Source organism: Colobus angolensis, unplaced genomic scaffold, assembly GCF_000951035.1.
Source record: "Colobus angolensis palliatus isolate OR3802 unplaced genomic scaffold, Cang.pa_1.0 Scaffold397, whole genome shotgun sequence".
In the NCBI taxonomy this organism is placed as follows: Eukaryota; Metazoa; Chordata; class Mammalia; order Primates; family Cercopithecidae; genus Colobus; species Colobus angolensis.
Window position 1 is genome coordinate 408,731 of NW_012117343.1, and position 18,677 is coordinate 427,407.

At 39.6% G+C, this 18,677-nt stretch overlaps 1 protein-coding gene across 2 annotated transcripts in view; it reads left to right on the forward strand.

Annotated features, from left to right (window-relative positions):
- Nucleotides 1-11,939, forward strand: part of BICD1 (bicaudal D homolog 1 (Drosophila)) — a 278,365-nt gene extending 266,426 nt beyond the window's left edge. For both annotated transcript variants that reach the window (XM_011955142.1, XM_011955143.1), the window contains one exon: nt 11,596-11,939. In XM_011955142.1, the coding sequence (XP_011810532.1) occupies nt 11,596-11,683 (88 nt within the window). In that variant the 3' untranslated portion in view covers nt 11,684-11,939. The remainder of the gene's footprint in view (nt 1-11,595) is intronic.
- The last annotated feature ends 6,738 nt before the right edge of the window (nt 11,940-18,677 follow it).

Genomic DNA, 18,677 nt, shown 5'->3' on the forward strand with positions numbered 1-18,677 from the left:
GCACTTTGGGAGGCCGAGGCAGGTGGATCACCTGAGGTCAGGAGTTCGAGACCAGCCTGACCAATATGGTGAAACCCCATCTCTACTAAAAATATAAAATTAGCCAGGCGTGGTGGCACATGCCTGTAATCCCTGCTCCTCTGGAAGCTGAGGCAGGAGAATCTCCTGAACCCAGGAGGCGGAGGTTGCAGTGAGCTGAGATTAAGCCATTGCACTCCAGCCTGGGCAACAAGAGCAAAACTCTGTCTCAAATAAACAAACAAACACATATAAGGAAAGGGATTTTCTAAGCAAATACATAGTCTAAGCAGTTGGCAAGAGGAAATGCTTCAATTATTTAAGAAGAATTTTAAAGTTTAATTCTAATCTTGTTTGCAAAAGAAATATGATGTATATGCATTTCTAACCAGCTTCTTGCATGATTCTAATATAGTCACCTAGTACCAGTAAACAGACTGCTCTTTGATTTTTTTTAGAACACCAGGCACTACTTTCTTGGAGTAGATGATTAACCCAGCTAAAGCTTGATTTTTACTAGCTAGCACTTTGTTAACCTAGTGTGCTATATTGTGTGACTTTAAAATGATAAAAACAAAATAAAGTGGAGTTCTTATTCAGGTTAGCGCTCTAGTCCAAGTCACTAACAATTTACTATGTAATAGACATTCTAAGATTTCTGCCAACAATTCTACTTTCAATATATAAAATCAATTTTCAGAAAACTGTAAAGATGATTTTCTTGTTCAATTAAGATTCTACTAATCATAGAAAAGATTGTATTGCACACTTTTCTCAAGTTACCTATGGGACTGACAATATGTCCATGTGTCCTGACAGTAAAGTCAGTTATCTGAATACGTTCCATTTTGGAGTAACAGATCTAAGTGCTAAGCAATTAACCACCACCACATTCAAGTTTAGAACTGGAAGATCTTTCATTATATTAATAGACCCTTTATTTTTAGATATAACAAAATACCAAAGATAAATGACCACATATGTCCTAATGTACTTGAGAAATCTCGCTACTAATGCTGTGTCACTAATTTTTTAGTACTGTATTTAAGAAAAAAAAAAAAAAACCTGTCTTTTCTATTGGCATCATTCAAGGAAAAAAAAAAAAAGCTGAATCAGGATATTTCTGTGTGAATGCACATTCCTCACTAAATCTCTCAGGCAGCTGCTTTAGTCACTGTTACTAACACCTTGCTCTGTCATCTCTTTGTATACATGTCTAATTTATCAGTTTCTTGTAGATTGTCAGCAGCCTGCTGCCTCCGTACCGCCACAGTGCTCACAACTAGCCGGGAGGCAAGACTGCCCGACTGTCAGGTAAATTCAGATGTCCTTTCCCTTCCCACCCAACTGCATGTCAGATCCATAGACCCCAGCTCCACTTTCCAACACCTGAACTGCCTAGGCATCCTTATATTTTGCTATATTTTATTTCAAGTGTGAGTTACATAGACACACACTGGACACCTGCAGTCCCTGTGTTCCCAATGGGAGTACAAGAGAGCTGGGGTTTATTTTGCTGGCTGCCAGCTGGTAGTCTACAGGCTGCTTTCAGCCCCTTTGTCTGTGTAAATACTTGGATTAGTCCACTGTTTCCTTTCCAAAAAATAAAAGCTGGAATTGTTGATGTTTGTCCTACTTTTCATTTTCTTTTGTCTTTTGTCTTTAAAATATATTTATTTTCCTATGGAATCCAAGGGACACCAATATACTAATTGACTTGCTTTGATTCCTATACATTATACGTATTAAAACATCACTAAATACTCCATGAATATGTACAATTATTATTTGTCAATTTAAAAAAATAAAATCCCCGCTACTCAGGAGGCTGAGGTAGGAGGATCAATCGCTTGAGCCTGGGAGTTCAAGGCTGCAGCGAGCTGTGATCACACCACTGCACACCTGCCTGGTGAGTAAGATCCTGTTGCTGAAAAACAAAACAAAACAAAAACCACAGTAAAATAAAACTTAAAATGTTTAAATAGGCCAGGCGTGATGACTCACACCTGTAATCCCAGCACTTCGAGAGGCTGAGGCAGAGGGATTACCTGAGGTCAGGAGTCTGAGACCAGCCTGGGCAACATGGTGAAACCCCGTCTCTACTAAAAATACAAAAATTAGCCAGACATGGTGGCACATGCCTGCAATCCCAGCTACTCGGGAGGCTGAGACAAGAGAATCACTTGAACCCGGGAGGTGGAGGTTGCAGTGAGCTAAGATGGTGCCACTGCACTCCAGCCTAAATGACACAGAGAGAGAGTCCATCTAAAAAAAAAAAATTTTAAAAATTAAAGAGATATGTATCTCAGGCCCACAAACAGGAAGACAGGAAAAATATAAAGGATTAGATACAAAGGCTGGGTGCAGTGCCTCATGTCTGTAATCTCAGCACTTTGGGAGGCTGAGGCAGGAAGATTGCTTGAGTTCATGGATTTGCAGTTACAGTGAGTAAAATCACATCACTGCACTCCAGTCTGCGTGACAGAGCAAGACCCTGTCGATAGATAGATAGACAGACAGACAACAGCTGTGTAAAAGTGTTTCTGTGTTTCTGTTTTCTGTCCACTCAGTAGCCTTGGTAAAAACTAAATTCGAAAGGGAGAGGAAAACATTGTAGTCAGCATTCAAAAGACAATATTTGCTGTGACAGTGAACTTTACGTGAGATTACTTGAAAAACTGTAAAAGCAGGTTTGCACAGTCCCTGAACGCTGACTGAAGAGTTTGCTGACAATTCCGATTCCAAAGGAAAGCTTTCCGAATCAGTCATGAATTGCCCTCCATCCTGGTGAACCTCCACATAACATCTCAGCATTCCATCAGGACCTCGCCTCCATCCTGGAATGCTTCATCTTCAGCCACCTGGCCTCTGATGGTGCCAGACTTTAGTAGTCCGGTTGTGGTTTTCATCGTCTGCTCATTGTTCGCTCCTTATCACAGCTGTTGCCCTTTTACCAGGGGAAGGCTTCTTTTGAGCAGGGACAGGCCCAAACACTTTCCATGTGTGTCTGAGGAGTAGATGTCAGTAGCAGGCTACACGTGGTCGGGGTCAGAGCCAGGGGAGCTGGGGTGCCACAAGTGTGGAAGCACAGTGGCAGCTGAAGCCCAAGTGTCACATGGTCTCAGAGCCGGTTGTGCAGCCAGTTGTATCAGTGGAACATTGAGTTAGCACAGAAAGGTACATTACTGGCCAGGTGTCGTGGCTAACGCCTGTAATCCCAGCACTTTGGGAGGCTGAGGTGGGAGGAGGGCTTGAACCCAGAACTTCCAGACCAGCCTGGGCAACACAGGGAGACCGCCCCCCAACCTCTACAAACATTTTTTTAAAAATTAGCCAGGTGTAATGGCACATGCCTGTAGTCCCAGCTATTTAGGAAGCTGAGGTGGGAGGTTCGCTTGAGCTCTGAGGTCAAGGCTGCAGCGAGCTGTGATTGCACCACTGCACTCCAGCCTGGGTAACAGAGCGAAACCTTGTCTCAAAAAACAAATAAATAAATAAAAAGAAAAATACATCATAAAATAGGTTACTAGCCAGCAGTTTCCAATTGGTGTCTTTTAGTCGATTGTTCCCACCACCTTCAGCAACAGGACTTTAAGAAATGTTCTTCGCGGCCGGGTGCGGTGGCTCACGCCTGTAATCCCAGCACTTTGGGAGGCCGAGGCGGGTGGAACACGAGGTCAAGAGATCAAGACCATCCTGGCCAACATGGTGAAACCCTGTCTCTACTTAGTGGGGCATGGTGGCGTGTACCTATAGTCACAGCTATTCAGGAGGCTGAGGCAGAATAATCACTTGAACCCGGGAGGCAGAGGTTGCAGTGAACCAAGATGGTGCTACTGCACTCCAGCCTGGTGACAGAGCGAGACTCTGTCTCAAAAAAGGAAAAAAAAAAAAGAATGATAGTGTAATTATAGATTTATCTCAGTTATGTAAGTAACTGAATGTAAATATTCAAACTTGTCTCAGTGGGATTCTACATGTGTAGCGGTTAGGAACGTAGGCTCTTCACCTACAGTCCATTCTCCACCAAGCACCCCCAGACCTTACCCAGGGTCTGGGTCAGTGCTGGGCACATGACAGCTGTTCACTGAATATTGATTATACCCAAATGAGTTAATGAGCTCTGGAATCAGGTTGCTTGGGTTGAAATCCCACCTCTAACATCCACTAGTTGTTTAATTTTGGAAAATTTCTTTGGCTAGCTAAGATTCCATTTCTTCACTTGTAAAGTTCAGGTGACAGTAGATATTGGGGGAATTTAGTGAGGCACACTCCTGGCTTGGAGTGTCTGCTCGGGAACTGTTATCAATACTCTTTTAGTATCTTCCCATTCCTCAAGACAAAGATCTGCAATCTCTTAACCTCTCTAATTTGCTTGAAGAAAGCATGGAGCAGGCTGCTGTTTTGTTTGCTTTTTTGTTTCAGATTGGGTCTGGCTAGGTTGCCCAAACTGGACTTGAACCCTGGGCTCAAGCAATCCTCCTGCCTCAGAAGGCTACTGCTTTAAGTGTTTCCATTAAGTAGGAAGTGGAAAGGCTGGCAGGAGATTTTTTTAACTTTTTTTTTTCCACCTTGCTTGTTTTTTGAGAACCAGTTTGACTAAACAATTATGTGGTCTAGTTCCATCTGTTCTGAGATTAATGAATTTAGGTTGCTTACTACTGCCACAGGGATGATTTACTTCAAAGAAAAGCAATTTAATGAATTGCAAATATTTCCAGCTTCTCAAATGTTTCCAGTTTCTATCCACATGTATACAGCCTGGTCTAGAGCCCAGTTCTACTGTTCCCCATCGTGGTCTGCATAAAGAAATGATTAAATGCATATAGATCTGAAAAGACTCCTTTTCAAAGTTGCTGGGATGATGACTGACTCTCTTCCCACCCGTACCCACTGCCAAATGGGTCAATGTTAATACTTTCATTGCCCTTTTTACTCCTTCTTGGCAGAAAAATTAACACATAGCCAACATTCAAATTCTTAGTATAAACCAGACAAGGTTTCAGTTCTTTTTTTTTGAGACGGAGTCTCGCTCTGTCACCCAGGCTGGAGTGCAGTGGCGCGATCTCGGCTCACTGCAAGCTCCACTTCCCGAGTTCACGCCATTCTCCTGCCTCAGCCTCCTGAGTAGCTGGGACTACAGGCATCCCCCACCACGCCCGAATAATTTTTTTTTGTATTTTTAGTAGAGATGGGGTTTCACCATGTTAGCCAGGATGGTCTCGATCTCCTGACCTCGTGATCCACCCACCTCGACCTCCCAAAGTGCTGGGATTACAGGCATGTAAACTCCCATAAGGGGTGAGCCAGTTATTACACCCATTTTTTTGTCGTTGTTTTTGTTTGGTTTAGTTTTTTGGCTTTTGTTTTTGTTTTTGTTTTGAGACGGAGTCTCCCTCTGTTGCCCAGGCTGGAGTGCAGTGGCGTGACCTTGACTCACAGGAACCTCCACCTCCTGGGTTCAAGCGATTCTTCTGCCTCAACCACCCAAGTAGCTGGAATTACAGGTGTGCACCACCACACCCAGCTGATTTTTGTATTTTTAGTAGAGACAGGGTTTCACCATGTTGGCCAGGCTGCTCTTGAACTCCTGACCTCCAGTGATCTGCCCGCCTCAGCCTCCCAAAGTACTGGGGTTACAAGCATGAGCCACCACCCCTGGCCTTACACCCATTTTTATGTGATGAAATAAAGGTTTGGGAAGGTAAAATGACTTGTTCAAGGTCACATATCCTGAGCACAACTGAGCCCAGCGACTCCTACCTACCACCACAGGTGGCTGCACTGCAGAGGAGAAATCTGTTTCAGTTACCCTGTGAGGAGCAAAGTGAGAGTATGTAAATCACCCACCATGATTCCTTTTCCCTCAAACTGAAAAGGAATATTTGTTTAATGAGAAATAGAAGATGTGCTAAGAATGTTGAGTTATTTCACATCAGGTGTTCTGTTTCTCATTTTGAAAAATGATTTTCAGTACTGGGCGTAGTGGCTAATGCCTGTAATCCCAGTACTTTGGGAGGCCAAGGTGGGCGGATCACCTGAGGTCAGGAGTTTGAGACCAGCCTTGCCAACATTGTGAAACCCCATCTCTTCTAAAAAGACATAAATTAGCTGGGCATGGTGGCAGGCAACTGTAATCCCAGCTCCTCGGGAGGCTGAGGCAGGAGAATCACTTGGACCAGGGAGGTGGAGGTTGCAGTGAACCAAGCACTCCAACTTGAGCGACAGAGTGAGACTCTATCTTAAAAAAAAAAAAAAAAAAAAAAATATTTTGTACTTCCCTCAGTTTATACATATATTCAAACAGCTTTTAAGGTGAATGATTTTTTTTTAATAAAAGGGCATTTTCTCACATTTAATAATGTAGAACTTTTCAGTTGGGCACAGTGACTCACCTCTGTAGTCCCAGCACGTTGGAAGGCCAAGGTGGGAAGATCACTGGAGCCCAGGATTTCCAGACCAGCCTAGGCAACTTGGTGAAACCCTGTCCTTTAAAAAAAAATACAAAAATTAGGCATAGTGGGCTGCATCTGTAGTCCCAGCTAGTCAGGAGGCTGTGGTGGGAGGATCGTTTGAGCCTAGGAGTTCAAGGCAGCAGTGAGCCGAGATTGTGCCACTGTGTTCCAGCTTGGGTGGCAGAAGAGGACCCTGTCTCCAAAGAAAGAAAAAAAGGAGAACATTTCCATGTATACTTTGTACAGGCTGATTCCATTATAGAGCTAAATTATCAAAACTGTTTATAGATAATAGATATTATAATATGAAAGGAATGCCCAAGGTTTATAGCCTTGGATATAATACCGAAATATATAGAGTTGTTTGGTATTTAACACTTCCCTTCTATCAAGTAGTTTTCCATTTGGGAAAAAAAAAAGAAATTTCCTGAAGAGGTATCCAATTTTATATCTTAGTAACAGTTTCCTAAACTTGCTGTTTACAACATGATCTACCTATGTAAAGTAAAATCAATGGTAAAGTTGAATAACAAGTGGACTCTTGAAAATATTTAGCAATCACAACTGAAACTGAATTCATTCTATGACTTATAAATGATTATAATTTATCAAATATTTATATCCAAGAAATAGTATCTTAACCTGTAAGCCAAGAATGTGTGTTTTACAGGTTAATTTACACATAATATACACGATGTGATTGCAGCATTTTATGCATATTAAAAATGCAATACTATAGATAACTCACTTTATATGAGAAATCTATCTAAAGGAGTGAAAAAATGTTCAAATCATCACGAATGATGTAAGGTCAAGATGTGAGGCAAAGTGAGTTGTAACCCATATTTAAGCTATTGTTACACACTTCAGCTGGTCAAGCAGAAATATTTGTCCTCCGTTATCAAAAAGAGTACCAAGGCCAGGCGCAGTGGCTCACGCCTGTAATCCCAACACTTTGGGAGGCCGAGGCGGGCGGATCACAAGGTCAGGAGTTCCAGACTATCCTGGCTAACACAGTGAAACCCCATCTCTACTAAAAAAAAATACAAAAAATACAAAAAATTAGCCGGGTGTGGTGGCATGTGCCTGTAGTCCCAGCTACTCGGGAGGCTGAGGCAGGAGAATCACTTGAACCTAGGAGGTGGAGGTTGCAGTGAGCCCAGATCACGCCACCGCACTCCAGGCCGGGAGACAGATTGAGACTCTGTCTCAAAAAAAAAAGAGTGTTGGATTACACAAGGTCTTCAAAAACATATCTTTCTTGGGTGGACATGGTGGCTCATGCCTGTAATCCTAGCACTTTGGGAAGCTGAGGCAGGCTGATCACTTGAGGTTCGAGTTCAAGACCAGCCTGGGCAGCATGGTGAAACTCTGTCTCTACTAAAAATACAAAAATTAGCCAGGTGTGGTGGCACAGGCCTGTAATCCCAGCTACTCAGGAGGCTGAGGCACTAAAATTGCTTGAACCCAGGAGGCAGAGGTTGCAGTGAGCTGAGATCGCGCCACTGCACTACAGCCTGGGCGACAAAGTGAGATTCTGCTCAAAAGAAAAGAAAAGATAAAAACCAACCCCATATCTTTCTTGTGTAATGTGACCATTCTGCGTTACTTGCCATAAACCACATTGCATAATATATTTAATTCCCTAAAAAGAAATTAGTTCTGGTGTTGACTTCCACAGCACGTATAGTAAAATTGGAATGATACAGAGATTAGTATGACCCCTGCACAAGGATGACACACAAATTAGTGAAGCGTTCCATATTAAAATAAAGTAAAAAGAAGAAATAAAACACTTAAAAAAAAGAAATTAGCTCTAAGTCATGCATATTTACAGAAAGAAACTAGGTCCATGGGAAAGTCTGACCTGTAACCTGCTGTTTCCCAGGCCATCAAACTCTGTTTGGAGGGTCAAACATGAATCTTACCATACATTATTTTCTGTTTTCCTTTTTAAAGATTTTCTTTTCTGTTTTCGAGACGGAGTTTTGCTATTGTTACCCAGGCTGGAGTGCAATGGCGTGATCTCGGCTCACTACAACCTCCACCTCCCGAGTTTAAGCGATTCTCCTGCCTCAGCCTCCCGAGTAGCTGGGATTACAGGCATGTGTCACCACGCCCGGCTTATTATTATTGTTGTTATTATTATTATTATTATTTGTATTTTTAGTGGAGACAGGGTTTCTCCATGTTGGTCAGGCTGGTCTTGAACTCCCAACCTCAGGTGATTTGCCTGCCTCAGCCTCCCAAAGTGCTGGGATTACAGGTGAGAGCCACTGCGCCAGGCCTAAGATTTTCTTAATTAATTAATTAATTTATTTATTTATTTATTTTTTATTTTTGAGACGGAGTCTCACTCTGTCGCCCTCAGGCTGGAGTGCATTGGCGCGATCTCGGCTCACTGCAAGCTCCGCCTCCTGGGTTGACGCCATTCTCAGTAGAGACGGGGTTTCACAGTGTTAGCCAGGATGGTCTCTATCTCCTGACCTCGTGATCTGCCCGCCTGGGCCTCCCAAAGTGCTGGGATTACAGGCGTGAGCCACTGTGCCCAGCCTTATTTTCTAATTTATAAATGAGGCCGGGCACGGTGGTTCGTGTGTAATCCCAGCACTTTGGGAGGCCGAGGTGGGCAGATCACTTGAAGTCAGGAGTTTGAGACCAGCCTGGCCAACATGGTGAAACCTCGTCTCTGCTAAAAATATAAAAAAATTAGCCAGACGCGGTGGTGGGCGCCTGTAATCCCAGCTACTCGGGAGGCTAAAGCAGAAGAATTGCTTGAACCTGGGACGGGAAGGTTGCAGTGAGCCGAGATCGTCCCACTACATTCCTGCCTGGGGGACAGAGTGAGACTTCATCAAAAAAATTTACAAATGAAACTATGCACTATTTTCTTAGGCTTTTTGTTGAAGCTCCAGTTCTCCCATGTTTACTTACCACATTTTAAAAATAGGTAGGAAAAATAATTATTATCAGTGCTTGTCTTTTTTGTTGTTGTTGTTGTTGAGATGGAGTCTTGCTCTGTCACCCAGCCTGGAGTGCAGTGGTGTGATCGCCGCTCACTGCAACCTCCACTTCCCAGGTTCAAGCAATTCTCCTGCCTCAGGCTCCCGACTAGCTGGGACTACAGGTGCCCGCCACCAAGCCTGGCTAATTTTTATTGTATTTTTAGTAGAGACAGGGGAGTGTCACCATGTTAGCCAGAATGGTCTCGATCTCCTGACCTCATGATCCGCCCGTCTCGGCCTCCCAAAGTGCTGGGATTATAGGCGTGAGCCACCGCGCCCGGCAATCAGTGTTTGTCTTAACCAGTACAGAACAGCAAATCTTCTTTTAAACTAAACTTACAGCACTTCAAAAAGTTTGGGAAGTAAGAATAACCTCAAGCCAATCAGATATTTTACATAATTGCGATTTTGTATTAAAATGTAAGAGATATAAAGGATAATTTCAGTACCAAAGATAAAAATTATTTAATACTAATTTTAATGACTCCAACAATATTAGCTTTAAAAAGCTATGCTTAAATAGTAATAATGAGCCTTGAATCATTCTCTCAAATATCACTTCTGACAGAAATGAATTATATAGTACTGACTTTCATAGTTTAAGGGAAAATAAGAGTTTTAGAAAAATACTCATCTTTTCTAATTAAAAAAAAAAACAATCCCATGTTGTGATTCCCCCACTGCTAGTCTCATTTTGTTTGTTTGTTTGAGAGGGAATCTTGCCCTGTTGCGAGGCTGCTGGAGTGCAGCTGGAGTGCAGTGACACCATCTTGGTTCACTGCAATCTCTGCCTCCCGGATTCAAGCAATTCTCCTGCCTCAGCCTCCCAAGTAGCTGGGACTGCAGGCACACGCCACCATGACCAGCTACTTTTTTTGGTATTTTTAGTAGAGACGGGGTTTCACCATGTTGGTCAGGATGGTCTCGATCTCTTGACCTCATGATCCGCCCGCCCCGGCCTCCCAAAGTGCTGGGATTACAGGTGTGAGCCACTGTGCCCGGCCGCTAATCACATTTTAAAAGGCCCAAACCCAAATGTGTTTTGTCATTTTATACTAGGAAACTCAAATGATTTTGCTTCTTTATTCTTCAAGATTATTTATCCAGACACTGATAGGACTGAGCACGGGTTCATTCAAACTAGAGGCTATCATAGGTGGTCATTTGGAAAGCTACTATATACTTAACATGTGAAATGTTAGGCTGGGCTCAGTGGCTCATGCCTATAATCCCAACACTTTGGGAGGCCGAGGCAGGTGGATCACCTGAGGTCAGGAGTTTGAGACCAGTCTGGCCAATATGGCAAAACCTCGTCACTACTAAAAATACAAAAATTGGCCGGGCATGGTGGTACGTGCCTGAAATCCCAGCTGCTTGGGAGGCTGAGGCAGGAGAATCGCTTGAACCTGGGAGGCGGAGGCTGCAGTGAGCTGCCTGGGCAAAAGAGTGAGACTCCATCTTAAAAAAAAAAAAAAAAAAAAAAAGGTGAAATATGAAACTCTTCTGTATTTTTTATACCTCCAAGCCCAAGTAGGAATCCTTAGAGCAAATTAGACTTCCACAGGCAAATTCTTTATCCTAGTGAATCTGGATCTACCAGATAACTATAGAATCCTCTAAACTCCAAAACCTTGGTCAACCTACCAGTACCACCAGCACCAGTGGGAGCTCATTAAAAATGCAGAATCTCAGGTCCCACCCCACACCTAATGAATCCAAACATGCCCTTTATACTGAGATCCCCAGGTAATTTGAATGCATATTAAAGTTTAAAAAGAACTGATCTCATGAAATCTTACAGCTAACGCAGAGACCTAGGAGAACAACACTGTGCAAAAATTGAAAAGAACTTCTGTAAAATGCTGGGGGCAAGAAAATAAAGAAAAAAAAAGAGTGACTTTCATATATCATTTCCTTAATACATTTCATTTTTCTTTTGTATGCCTTGTTTTGAAAAGCCACCATTATCTTGGCATGCTTTAGATGGAAACCATTTACTGTGCAAGATTTCTGTTCATGTTCTTAAATGTATGCAAAAATAACTTGTCTAACCCCTACTACTGTGCCTGGCCCTTTGAAATGTGTTTCTTGCTGACGTGCTTGTTTCTCCTTTCCAGTCCTGACACAGCTCTCCCCGAGGAGCAGCCACATTCCAGCTCCCAGTGCGCCCCTCTCCACTGTCTCTCCAAGCCTCCTCACCCCTAGTCTTCATCTCCTGTGGACGAACATCTGGGGTGGAAGTTTTGTAGCCACACACAGGATACTGCCCAAGATCCAGCGGGTGTTTTCTTCTCAGTTGTTAGATGTACAATTGAATTAATGTCCATCATTTTGGAAGACGAGAAAGTTGAGAAGAACATGAAGCACAGACCCTGATGTGATAAAACATTTTGTGGTTTCTCTGAGTCACAGATAAACTTCTGCCATCAAATGGCTACAGTTCATTTAAGTTTAAAAAAAAGAAAAAAGAAACAGGAAACATGTCTCAGATGGCTGGCTTTACCTCGGTAGCGTAAGAGAGACCTAAGACATGTAAAATACATATATTGTAGTATCATCTTTCCTCACACTCCAAATTCAGCTAGGGAAGTTGATTCCAATATTTTTGTCATTGATATTTATTTTGGACTTTATTTGCTACATGATTTATGTCTATAAAAATAATTTCTCTGAAATGAATTTAATTCATTTATTTTCAAATAAGCATAATTTGCTCAATTAAGTATGAGTTTGAATTTAGTTTGAAATCTGGAATTGGCCAGACTGTGGTCATTTTTCTTGCATAAAATGATAAATGAGGTGCATCAGAATGTTAACAATAACTGTATTTTGCTGCTATGCTGGTATTGTTTATGCACTTATTTTCTAATCAGTAGCTTATTAACTGCTGGGTTTTGTTTTTGTATTTTTAACTAGAGTTCTTCACTGGACATTACTAAGTAAATCTAAGAAAGAGACTAAGTTATGATTTATTGATTTGATAGCATCTTTAATTTTATTTTTTCATCGCACTTGAGTAGATGTACTGGTGCTGCTCCTTTGTATGTGTGTATGTGTGTGATAACGTTAAAGAAGGCTCAATAACTTGAAGGGGAAAAAAATGGTGTGTTTATTTAACAACCAAGATTTTTTTTACTTCTCCCAAAATCAGGGTCCTACTGAGTCTTTCCTGATAAAAGGTATCAAGTACAAACAGGAAAATATATACATACATAGATGTAAGATAGCCTTTAATTAATTAATTTACCCAGAGAGTGTTCAAAGTTTGATTAAAATCGTATGTTTTGTTGTTGTTAGGTTTTTTCATAACGAATCTTCCTTGCCAAAAAAACAATAGATAATAAACCTTAGCTCATTGTCTACTTTTGACAAACACTCAGGTGCCTACAAACATTCTATTATCTTGAGATAATACATGTTCCTGGTTAATTTACAGATTCTGCTGGGTAACTTTTATGACTTGATTTAAGGCAGTGGATTTTCATAGCAAAATTTATTTTGCACATAATCTGACAAACAAGGAAAACAGCTAACTGAGCTGAAAGGTCTAACACTCTTGGGCTCCTTAACCATCAAGTGCTGCCCACACAATTGCTCCTAGCCCTGATTCCTTGTCTTTGTCAGGTAGCCTTAACTTATTTAAAACCATAAGGGTTTACCTTTTCATGTAAAGACATCTGTAACTTCTCTTCAAAACAAAAATGACCCTCACTGTTAACACAAAGGACAGTTACCAGTGTAGGGCACTGAGAAAAGAGATCCAGGAGCCACTCAGCTTATTGAGCGGACATGGGTGGCACAGAAATGGAGTGGTCCATCAGAGACCAAATGGTAAGTCATAAAGCACATTGCAGGAGCTTTTGTCAGTCATACGCCTATTAAGTAGTGGTCGCTATTACCAAAGCAACCAGGACGTTTTGTGTTCTTTATATGAGTGCTATTTTCCACAGTGTCATTTATTATGCAACGTGGAGTAAAGAGTTGAATTCTTCACCAAAATAGGGATTCAGGTTAAAGTACAGAAACAGAAACAAAACGATTCGACACGAAGTTCCTAACCATAGCAGCCTAACCTTCTGCTCTTTTCTACCTGCATGGCCTTGCTCTTCCTAAATATTGTCTTCATTTCATTGGTGTTGTGTCTGCCTGGTACCAGTATTGGTGAGACTGTGGATTTTATCAGAGTTCAATGAAAGAAAGCTTACCCCTGCCCTCACTTTTTTTGTTTTTTTATTTTTCCCCCTTTGTCAAGCACCATGTGTTTGGACCTGAGAAGTGGCATAGCTGCTAAGTTGACTTTTAATAAAAACTGTTTGTGCCTGAGGGAAATATATGCCTTTTTAAAACGTACCTCAGAACATGTTCCTGTATCACTGCATCGGTTTTGTTTGGGGGACTGGGAGTTCAGCAGGAAGTACTGTCTGTGTGTGAGGCGATGTTGTAGTCGCATTCTTTATCCCTAACTCTGGATCTAGGACTCCATGAAAAGCCGGGTCACACACAAACCATGTATTTCTTCCAATACAAAGTGTATTATTACGTCTATTATAAACTAGTTTCATTTCAGTTATTTATCTTCATAGAGTGGGAAAGGCTTGTTCTGAAATACTAATTGTATGAAAATAATAATTTTAGTGAATCTTCGCCAAGAAGTTATCGAAACTTGGAAATAAATTTCTCATTTTCAGCACAAAATTAAGTGATAGTCCGTAAGAAGTAAGAGAGAATAACATGTATTTACACTGTGGCATCATTTAGTATAGTTTAATCTGAGCCATATCTCTATTTATTTATAGGCATTTAAAATGAATCAATATGTATAGTGTTGATAAAAATCAGTATCTGTAAAGATAACATCAGGAATTCAAAAGGAAATTGAAAAGTGGAAGAACTAGTGAGAACCAAAAAGAATGACCCTCATTAAGACTGATTGAAGACATACTTGGAGAGGAAAAATAAACAGCAGAAATACACTAAAAAATACTGGCTAATTATTGCAAACACAGTGAGCAAAGAGTAATGCTAACTAAGTAAAAGTAGTTGGCAAAGTAAACAGGTAGTTTTTTAAAAGTAAGCACAATTACAATATTGAAAAGAATAGTATGGAGAAATGCTTTTCTCCTGAGGATTTTCCTTAATCAAAAAATAAGAAGAAGCCATAAATTGTCTTTGGCCTGAGTGCTGAGTGGCATAAATAAAGGAGCTTGGCTTGATCTTTCTCGTCCACACATAATCCATTAGATCCCATTCATATATCCAATTCTGGATTCTAATAAAAGGAATTTGGAGAACTTTGAGAAAAAGGAAAATTGTTAAATAGGGGAAGACCTATTTAGAAATTATACTTTAGTCTAACAAAGAGGAGGTACAATAGTGGTCTTCAAGAAAAGAACATTTAACAAATGATAGATATCAGCTAAGATACTGTTACTAAGTCTAGAATGAAAAAGGCTTCAGTGTGAAGGATGTATAGTAACTCTAGGAAAGAGATTTTTAACACTGGGAAATTAACATGGAAATTGATAATCATAAGGAATAGTTGTTTTTTAAAAATTGAATATCATTGGTGGTCTAGTAAGTATTAAGTGGCAAGATAGGAGAATGCATTTCAGTTCTGGGAGCTCATAATCCTGTTATTCTTTTAAGTTTTAAGATACATTAAAGTTTTACTGGTTAATCATAAAATATTTTGTATTTAAAAATAGGATGGCAATCTTAATTTTTCCAAGATATTGGTTGGAAAAAAAGAAGGATTGTTGGTATTATTTTTTCTTCCATCTATATTCTATGGTATCTTTAAAATTGTTCAGAATATAGTACTTTTACTAAAAAACTTCAATTGTCAGAGTCTAAAAAACAATGTCCTCAGGAATACTTCAGAAATAGAAGGTATGCAATCCCTTAGTGGGGGCAAATGCATTTCAGATTTTTGTCTTTATTTAGAAGGATCTTCAGTCTACGACATTTGCTTTTTCGTGCTTTGGAAAATATCCTTGTGCAGAGAAGTCCTTCTGTTTGAAACAAGCATGAAACATTGGTCCAATAACCTAAGAATATGGAAATTTCTTGATATTCTGTATTAATTAAAGTTCTCTACATGTCTCAAATGGAGATCACAAAACCTGAAAAGGAAGAAATGAAATACCTTTTCTTCTGGGATGAGTGTCAATTTTAATGTATAATTGTCATAATCAGTCAAAAGTTACAATCTGTCCCTCAGTGACATTGGGGGAAGCTGATGGATTTCCAGTAAGGAACTGCGGTGGGTTCAACCTCAGGCTGCCACAGATACATTGATATGGTAGGTAGGAAGTAGGACTACATTTGAAAGAAACTTATAAAGTTCACAATTTTAAAAAGGTTGCCCTCCAGTTTTTTTTGTTTGTTTATAAACTAGAGTGATGTGATTTTAAGTAATCCTTACATTTAAGGCTGCAAAAAATGTACAAGAATATGTTTTCAAGTAAAGGGAATATAATTCTTCAAAAAGCTGTTGAACTGGAGTTATGATAGGTTATGACAGATAGCATGATCAGTACTGATACTGACAAGTACTTTTTTATCTTAAAATCAACTTCTATGGAACTACAAGATCAATCTAGCTCCCGAGTGACCTTTTCCATTGTCTGTAATAATGCCCTCGGATGAGTTGTGTCTAAAATTAAGTTCATCTTTATTTATATGCCAACTTAACTGCCAGAGTCCCTAATGTATTGCATTTGTAACCTGATCCTATTATGTTAATACCTGAAAGATTTCATCTAGACATGTCTTTCGTCCATATTATTCAAAGTGTAATTGAAAGAGAGATTTAGTATTAAGACATGTTCCCCAACTGAGAATTTTCCAGAATATTCTACTTAAGAAGAAGAGCAATTAACTGCCTTTAGTGTAAGGGCGAGAGTGCATAGAAATATGCAATGTAAAATGTTTGCATGAATTGTTTCACATCATGTAAGCTTTCCCATATTCATAAGATGAACTCTATAGAAGTCTCATTTCTCTGTGATCTTCTGTCCATTAGGAATGTAAGGAGATAGTTATCTATATCTAGTCTCCTTTCCATATTGACATGCATGGCTCTAATCCTCAGTGTATTTTTATCCCTTACTTCTTGAGTTATTTAAAATTTGCCCTATTTAAACTGAAGCCTGGATAAATTGCTGAGCCAGATTATTCCTGTGATTGGAATTTAATTGCTGTAGAACACTCGTTGAGAACATATTTTTTACTTTTTTTCTTTCAGAATTATTATTCGATCATTTTCTCTAATGAAAACACTGAGAAGTAAATCTGGTGCTTCTTAGTGTAAATATGTTTTTCTTTTTAAAAAGTCATTTTAAAACAAGGATGAGAGAACTATAAAGTAAGGGAAAATATCATTTTATTTAAAAATAATTACTCAGTGATAGATAATGGAGATACAGAATGAACCACTGGGTTCATAGGTATGATTTGTGCAGCCAATCTTAGAGGAACTACATCATTTTAACATTATTCCCATGAAATGTTTAAGCTCCGTGGTTTGACTATGAGAGTCAAACAATTATTATTTGAAAATCTCATGACATTTTTATAATCTACTCTGTTTTTATTTGCATGATTATGCTTACGTGATGGACCATCCGTGATTCTGATACTGTATTTCTTTCCAGTATTAACATGTGTATTGTGTGGCCAACCCTGATTTATACACTGTATTTTTGTTGTAATGATTCAACTGTTCCTACATTTAATTGCAGTTTTATTATTATGCCTTTTGGGATTAAATGATGTGAAGTGTTTCCACCTACTGATAAATACCATATGAAAACGTGACTAAAAGACTGATCTAAGAAACTTTTTTGTTGTTATTTTTAAAAATATGAATTTCAAAAGAAATGTTGTCAAAGACACATGCATTTGTTTTAAATTCAAAAAATTCTTATGAATTTATTATTGCTTGTAGTTTAACTTTTTTTATTGTAGACAATCCTAAGTGAATAATGTCTCATGGGAGAATCCACATGATATGTGCTTGTATTTGTGTAATCTGATCATGCACTCAATGGTTGGAAAAGGCACTCCAGTGCTAAGAAAATAACCAGAAGCCAATATGTCGATTCTTACATCTTGGTTTATGTTACCAACTGAATATAGTGTAATGCATAACTTTTTCCAGTAAATAAACTGGTTATTTTTTGTTCATTTCATTAATGCTGCCTTTTTATCAATTTGAGCAGTTTGTCTGTCGTTTTGATGTATACTTACAAAAAGGATAAGAGTATATGAATTCAGATATGATCTACATGTTTATTCAAAGTGAGGACTTATTTGAACTAAAAACTAGATGCTTTGCTTTAACAACAATTCTATACATTCCTGATAAGTAATGTGCATCAACTCTGCTCATTCCCTCCAGTTATCACCTCTTCTACTTGTAATCTTTTCTAGAAAGCTATTTTGGCAGGAGGATATACTTGGCTGAATTCGATTAGAAATGTACCAACATGAAAATGCTTGTTCTAAAACAGGAAACATTATTTTGATGAAAGAAGAATGAAGTTTGTATGCATTATTTTGGGAGACAATTCGTCTTTGTTCTCTTTCCTCTTTGTTCTTTTTGGAACAGTAGAGTTCCAAAACTTTGAGGGAGGTTAATTGACTAGCTCCTCCTACAAATACATATTGTAGTAAATCAGCTGCTTTGGGAACCATCCACTTTGATTCGATTTTATTTAAAGGATGGAGGAGGGAGAGAGCCAGATAGAATATGGCATTCTAGTGAGTTAAAATATCTAACGCAATCATTATAGCTAATCAAATTCATGCCACACAGGCAGCCAACGTCCTGGCTAAAGTTGTCTGCTCACCTGCTGCATAAATACAGCACCAGAAATAATGTCAACTTTTCTACAAATCTCTCCTTTTTCTCTTCCAAAAGAACTATTGTTTTTCTTTGAGGTTGGATCTATAAGTCTATTTGATGCTTGACTTTCTCTTACATGATAAAGCTGATAGTCTGTCACATTCAAAAGCAAAAACAGCTGGATGCATCAAGAAAGTCTCTTCTTATCTATGTATTTTGCAGGCAACTTGGGTAGGCTATATTGTGAAGGCATTGGGAGGATTCCTGCAACCCATAAGAGATGAGAAAGAGATCAGAATTGATGGGAACTTGAGGGAGTCTTGCTCTGTCACCCAGGCTGGAGCGCAGTGG